Source organism: Morone saxatilis, unplaced genomic scaffold, assembly GCF_004916995.1.
Source record: "Morone saxatilis isolate NCDOM2014 unplaced genomic scaffold, NCSU_SB_2.0 Contig8, whole genome shotgun sequence".
Taxonomy (NCBI): Eukaryota; Metazoa; Chordata; class Actinopteri; family Moronidae; genus Morone; species Morone saxatilis.
Window position 1 is genome coordinate 4221277 of NW_023340257.1, and position 7796 is coordinate 4229072.

General features: G+C 41.6%; 1 protein-coding gene across 1 annotated transcript in view; it reads right to left on the minus strand.

The window, feature by feature from the left end:
• Positions 1-2739: 2739 nt before the first annotated feature.
• Positions 2740-7796, minus strand: part of dpf1 (D4, zinc and double PHD fingers family 1) — a 16263-nt gene continuing 11206 nt past the window's right edge. Inside the window, exons 3-9 of the mRNA XM_035680385.1 lie at positions 7406-7566; positions 6391-6498; positions 5686-5813; positions 4384-4473; positions 3248-3326; positions 2980-3111; positions 2740-2795 (exon numbers count right to left, since the gene is read on the minus strand). Coding sequence (XP_035536278.1) covers positions 2740-2795; positions 2980-3111; positions 3248-3326; positions 4384-4473; positions 5686-5813; positions 6391-6498; positions 7406-7566 — 754 coding nt within the window. The remainder of the gene's footprint in view (positions 2796-2979; positions 3112-3247; positions 3327-4383; positions 4474-5685; positions 5814-6390; positions 6499-7405; positions 7567-7796) is intronic.

Consider the following 7796-nt stretch of genomic DNA (forward strand, 5'->3'; position numbering starts at 1 on the left):
GAAACTTTAGAAATGTCCAACTTCTATAAAATGATAACTTTGCAGATTGTACTCCTCTTTCATAAGGCACATTCAGGCACCCTGTGGGGCCTTCAGACCTCCTCGGCAGAGAATGTTGATATTGGCTGATTCTGCAAAACCTCTGAGTACGTTCAGTGACAGGTTTTTTTTTTTAATGCAAATGTTTGCTCGTACTCGTACTTTATAAAATAGCAGCAAACAACAGCTACAGTATGTTTAAAATCAGAAATAGATTGTGATAAACTATGTTAGTATGGTTAGAGTTAAAGATGCTATAAGTAAAATTGGCATTTTGGTTAATTTCCTGTCTGTTCTTGCAATTAGCACTCCCCTGCCTCCTCCCCTTTCTGCCCTTGAACATGTGGAGAGGACTGGCTCATTGTAGAGTCTTCTCTTCTGACTGCATAAAGTGGGAACATGATACCAAAAAATGTATTCTCTGTTTTTGTTGCAGAAAGGAGGGACCGGAAGACCCATGTTACTGACTGAACAGTTGATAGCTGTCAGAATGTAGAGCTATTTAATTTAACTTATTTTAACAAAGCAACTTTACAGCAACAAAAATACTTTCTTATGGTTATGGAAAAATCATGGTTATTTTAAAAAAGACACCTCAGCCTCTACAGCCTTACTTTTTGCCTTTCTTCATATAGGACACACTACACCCTGCACTGGTAGTGAACATTGACACTGGACATAAATCTTGAGGGGTGGAATGATGAATGTGATTTCTAGGATACTTTGCTGGGATAATCCTGGATGATCCTCTATGCTAACTATTTATTGCTATAACATAAAACGCACGATATCTTTCATCCCTCAAGATCTTGAGTCAGTTAGTAACAAGACAAGAGTCTCCAGCCATGCCACCATCTCTGTGAGGTACAGCAGCGCTTCGACCTAAATGCTAATGTAGCAAGCTAACATGCTTACAACATGCTTACAATGCAGGTATGATGTTTACCATGCTCACCATCTTAATTTAGCGCTTTACCATGCTACGATTTTAGATTTGTAGGTACCTGATAAGGTACCGGAAAAGTCAAGGGATCACTAAAGTCAACCTGTGGGGAAGATGAATGTTTGTACAAAATAATCCATCCCATAGTTGTTAAGATATTTCAGTTTTTTCATTGTATTAATCCATGATATGCTATTTCATAAGAAAAGCATCTGCCCCTTTCTGCATCTATATACATACCTAGACTGTCTGGAAAGTGCTGGAGGCATTCATGGGTCTTCATTACTAGCTCATGATATTCTGGAGCAGCACATAAATGGATACTCATTAAGCCGCTGATAGCTGCAGCCGCACTGTGTTCTGTAAATCGTAAGGTGTAGACAGTAGACAGTAGAAGCTGAAATATAAATGTAGAGTGCGCTGCAAATTGTGTGACTAGTGTTTGTTCACTAACAGTTATTTAGAGCTGACAAGTGTTGATTGAAGAGCTGATGTATCTTTGCAGCAGCTGTTCGAAATGTCTGAAGTGTTACATTAACTCGCATAGGTGACGACAGAGAGGATTTATTTATACGGTAGTTTTATTTTATTTTTATAGTTCTACTCTAATTTAAATATGCATAATTGCATTTATAAATCCATCCTTGGACTGCTGCCCACTTATTTATCCACTCACATGTCACATAAACAATGCTGCTATAGTCTACAAGGACTTGCTAATTCTCTCCATCCCCTCAGTCCGTATAGAATTTGGTAAAAAGGCCATCTCCTACTCTGCCCCCTCAACCTGAAACACAGAACAGCAGGAACTGAAGCTGTCCAGCCTGATTCCCCTCGGGGATTTTAAACTACTTTAAGAAGACTGGAGAGAGAACGACTGTGGGGGTTTGCTCTTTAGTATTTAAAATCCAACTAACCCTTTGGCACTTTTACACTTATCCCGTTTAGGAGTTTTGGTTCTATTTTGTCTCTGCATTGGATGTCTGTCTGTAACTTTGTTTTGTGTTGCTGCTGTCTAAATAAAGGTTGAATTAAAAAATAAAAATATTATGTGTGCAGCATGAAGGGGCTAAAACGTATTAATTGTACAACCCTGTGTTGACAATAAATGAACCTTTATACTTTATACACTAAAATGATGTTCACCTTTACATTCAGAGTATATTATTAGTGCTGATCATTTTGCAGTTATTATTCTGTCATACAGTATGTTTGCCATCATCACTTGCCCTTCTACAGTGTGTAAATAGAGTATTATTATCAAGACAAATATCTATATGAATCCCTGTGCTTGTTGGCAGCTGATTCTGCATTCTACCTGACTGTCCGACCTTTAATACAAGAGGTCTGACAATGACTTTAGCCCTGGGCTACAGCAGCCCAGACAATGAAAGGTTAAATGCTACATTGTAGCAAAAGGTGAAATTACCCTTGGGCTAAGTAAGCCTTGGGGCAACCATGTAAATATTGAGATCTCATGTGCAACCTTCAATAGACTTCACATATTGTGATTTCAACAGGGAACAACAAGCAAAACTGTCGTTTAACCCAGTTGGGTCAAGAAACCAAGTCGAATGATTCGTCATGGCCCACTTTGATTGACTGCAATCACAGTTTTAACATTTGTCACTGCGTCAGTCGGAAAAGGGAATCAGTGAGAGAGCTGGGAAATCATCAAAACCCCGTACCACTGGGAGAAATTCTATCCTTCATCCACACAAGTGCACACTTTGTATTTGGCTCAGTCAGCACTGTAACTATCTATAATACTGCAGGAGGAACTCCAGGACGATCAATAGTTCTTGATAATATTCTGATTATTAAGGATTGTTGGAAGGACACTGAAACTGCAAAACCTAAACTATGAATGAGGTTTTGTCTTCACCTGAGGACCCAGGATCAGCCAGCACATCCAACCAAAACACTCCACATGAAGTAAATAATGGATGATGATGGACAGCTGGACTGTTATAAATATGTTAAATAGTCAGACTCACGCTTGTGGTTGTTCTTGCGCTGGAAGGGTAGTGTGTGTCGCTCAGAGTCTTCTTCCCCCTCCTCATCTGCCAGGTGTGTGTGAGTATAATGGTAACTCAGCCCTGGGCGGTTCTTATAGCGTTTTCCACAGACTGTAAAACAAACACACACAGACACACACACACACACACACACACACAGTGTAGAAAATTAGTTTTCTGTATGTGTTAGCAAAGAATAACAGAGTAAGGAGAAACAGGAATAAAGAAATAAAGTTGCATCGCTCACTGTCACAGACGTAAGGCTTGTCTCTGTCTTCAATGGCAGGCGGCTCTTGTCTCTTCCTCATGCCCCCGACACCATAGGCCTGCAGAGATCACACAAACACACACACACGCACACTTGTGAGAACTCCACAAGCCACATGCAAAATCACAAATGTAGATAAGATACACACAAAAAGTTTGAACTTCCACACTTGTCACACTCTACACACACACATATAAGAAGAGCGTAACAGCACACTCCTCACTTGTGTGTTCAAGTGTCCACACACACACACGTTTGCATTCTAATCATCTGCTCTCAGTGTAAAGCTTCACTTCCAGCAGGAGGGGGCTGATGACACCTAGCAGGGGAGCAACAGCTCCAATTAGCAACCCTGGTGCCTGCGTGTGAGTGTGTGTGAGTGTGTATGTGTGTGTGATGACTTTCAGAATACATTGTTAACACTTGATTATCTTCCCATAGGATGCCCCAAAAGAGTGTGGGGGGAGGGCTGTCTGATCTAATCAAAGTTGTTGTAAAAATTTAAAAAAAGAAGGTCGTCCCAGCATGATTTAAATCTCTGGATCCGTTTGCATTCATCCTCCGTAATAACTGTTGGTTTGCCAGATGACATTTCACTGTAGACTAAGGCAGGAATACAGAGAAAGCACAAAATGATTCCAGACTTGAAATGCAATAAATCATATCTATCATAACCTCAGACCAGGGATTACAAAACAGTGACATTATTTCTGTATATGCAATTAGTACAATTTCTGCATGTATATAGTGGAATGTAAGCTTTCATTTACTAATTTCTCCAGCAACACAGGACTGTTACACTCTGCTTATATGGGATCCATAAATATACTAGAATTCCTACAGGTCTACATCAGAATAAGTTATGGGCTGTCATCTCATAGTGTAATCCAAATCAGGACACTTTATGCTCTGTGTTTGACAGGCAGCACACTGAACTTTCACATCACTGTTTGACTTTGAGCTTCATCTGGGTCATTGTTGCAGACTTTGGCTTTTCTAGCTTCACTCTCCTGCACTGATGACCAAACTATCTCTTTTGTGGCTTGTTAGTTCAGTATAAAATGAAGAGAAGGGGGAAAAAAAGAGATGAATTATGAATGTCATTGACGTCTCACCCGTGCTTTGGTACGGTTCTTGCGCTTCGGGACGTCTTCCTCCATCTCGTCCACCTCCAGCTCATGAGGGAAATCCCCGACCAGCAGCTTCTATGGATGAGAGACAGGGAGTAAGACAGATTAGTTGGTATAATTTTTTTCACCTTTCCTTTCCTTTTTCTTTCTTTTCTCTTCAACCATCTCTACTTGCTTTCAACCTGGTCTGCATGGACCCATTGGTGGTCATGAAATTGCACATCTTCCTTTTGGTATTTGCTTAATCACAGTGAGGGAGACAGGCTTTAGAGCAGAACCATTAACACAAAATCTAACCAAATGTGTCACCATTTCATTGCATGAAATCCTTCGATTTATGACTTGCTCAATTGGTGTTTCACGTAATATAGCACTGCACTTCTGTAAATTAGGGGACACACAAGAGGTACATTTAAAAAAAGGAATCCAGCAGCAAAGACCAAGCTTTTGGTCAAGCTTGAAAAAAACTGATTCCTACATTTCCCATTCAGTCTACAACTGTTTTCACAGGCTAAGTAGTACTGTATAGTGACGAAAAAACTGAACTTCATGCGTAATATCAATGAATTGCTCCTTTAAAAATGAATCATAAAAAATCTGGAAACCATAGCAGTAAGGGAAGAGTACAGTGTGCACATGGAGCTATGATGGGGGTAAAGCATTGAAATCATGTCTGCCCGGGTGAGCCCCGAGCTGGGCTGGAGTCAGGGGAAGCCCTGGATTAGAGGCCCTAAACACTACTCAAGATCTCAAAGGGCCACTGTGAGGACCATTCACTCAACTGCTGATTGATTAGCTGTCCGTCTGAATTCAAGAGCGACTGCCTCTGGCTGGTGAAATACTCCAGCCAGATGGGCATCAAGTTTTTTCTCAGAAGTTACTGAGTGCTAACTTGCTGTATAAAGCAAAGAGGTGGATTGACTTCCCCCTAAAGTCCTTTAAATAGTTATTCACAAGGTTGGTCTGTAAAACACGCGAGTGGAATCCCTGTAAAACAGAGACTGGCTGCAGTGCAATCACACACAATCACAAGCACACACACGCTCGATGCCAGGAGGGAGTTGTCAGAGCCACGGGAGCCTGTGTCACCGCCAAAACACACGCTCCGAGAGAGACAAAGGCAGAGACAGACAAAGAAACACAAACACAGAGGGTAATACAGACAGATAAAAAGAGATAGATAGCCTGACAAAGGAAGAAAACAACAAGAACAAGACAGAGAACAACAAAGTACTGCAGAGGGAGAGAGAAAATGAGAGAGGGAGGAAAGAGAAACGAGAGTCTCACCTGACACTCGCTCATTGGCTCTTCTTCCTTGGTTTCTACCTTCTTGTCCAGGGTTTCCCCGGCGAGCAGCGACTCCAACACAGGCCCGTCTGGAATGCCCCCCTCCTTTTTTAGAGTTGCCTCGTAGTCTAGAGAGTGAGACAATTACAATCAGAAAACAGCAGAGATCTCCCAGTCATGCTGGCATGCTCAGTTGAGCCGACAGTGCCCCGAGGAAACAAAAGCTGGCTGCTTCATGATGGCATGAAGTATTTCATCTTCTGCAGTGTACAGACGCTGAGGTGATCATCTGCAATTTGTCTAAAATATCATATGATTGTCTATTGCTTGTGGTGTCCACTTTTTCTCTCAGTGTAACCTGCCTTCTGCAGAATACCAGCAAATGAGCAAAATATACAAATTATTGTGAGTTTAACTAAACTTTCTTTCAATTATGATACAAACACAAAGCTCAGTGAGGACACAGAACTGTAAACCGAGCCCTGAGCCATTAAGTCTTAAAATTGTTTAACACTTAATGGCTCCATCTAATTTTTTCAAACCTTAAGGCTACATAAGGGCAATTGAAAGGGAAAAATGTCACGTTAAGAGGTTCAAAGATAATGGCCAGCATCAATTTACAATTAGCACTACAGTATGCACCCCGTGGATACACAGATTTCGCAGTTCTATCAGTGGCAAAAGTTATTAAAATTGCTTAATTACCGATCTTGAACTCGATCGGTACAAGCCGCGGGTCCTCCAGAATGTTTAGCCGTCTCTTCTTGCGCCAGCAGCGAGCGGGATATGTGTACAACTGACCTGGAGCATGACCTGAAACACAGAGGAATACACAGCTCGGTTATAGGACACATACATTAATACATTCATTAGTGCAGGGCCAAAAGTGGATGACTGGCATTAAGTATATCTACATTAGGTTAATTTTGTTTGACTAATTTTGGCGTTTTATATGGAAAGTCAGGATTCATTCTCTGGGAACCATGAATTCATGGCTAAAAATATAAATAGGTAAAAAAAGTGTCACTATTAATACAGTTTTTCGAATATAAACCACTTTTTGTTGCTGTTGGAAAGTTTTATGGCATTGTTGTCAGTGATGAATAATCCGCCACTAAAATATCCCTTTAGTTAACCAAATAGAAATAAACCTTGAATCTTAAACACACACTCAATTTAATTAAATAGCATTCTATGTAAATAAGGTTATAACAAAAAAATAAGTAACTAACAAACAAAAGAATTCTACTGGCAGACACCAGACAAAACCCTACAAACTCAAATCGTTAACACATTACACACACACACACCTACACGCACACACACACATAAGTGCGTTCTCTCCGGAATAGTTGGTGCCAGCGGCGTATCATTGCCTACAGGACTGTCTGATTCCTTGCCAAAACACACTGATGTTACAGAGAAAGAGAAAGCGATGAGGAAACACCCTTTGGGGAAAGTAAAAATAAAAAAAGTTGAGGTGTGAAAGGTAGGAGGCCTGGAAAAGAGGAGGAGGAGGAAATGAGGGAGAGGAGAGAGGAAGAAAAGAGAGACAGAAACAAACAGAGCAGAGGAAGGAAGCCGCGGGACAAATGACTGGAGAGAATAATTTGTGTAGCTCAACAGCTGGCAAACACACCGCACACACCACACAACCACTTGCCATTTTATTCTGCCCAGGTATCAAACACACACCTCACACAGACACACAGACACACACCTGGTCCACGGTGGTTCTTCTCCATCCAGATGTAGCAGTTGCTCTGGGCCACGCCGGTCTGGGAGTCCAGGAATGGTAGACGCATGGAGCGCTCAGCGCACAGACGGGCATTGTAGCTGCGACAGTGTTCAATGGCCTCCTTATAGAACTCTTCACCAAGACTGAAAAAGAAAAGAGTCGAGGAGGAGGAGGAAGAATAGATAGAGGGAGGGTGTGTGGGGGTCAGAGGTGGAGAACAAGGAAGGGAATACAGTCCAACTTTAGCAGGGAAACGGGATGCCAGAAGCTTGGCATATGTGTGTGTATGTTTACATGTGTGTGAGAGTCAGGGCTTCGAGTGGGCTTTCATGGACAGGGGTAGGGCAAATGTGTGTGTGTTTGTCCGTGTCTG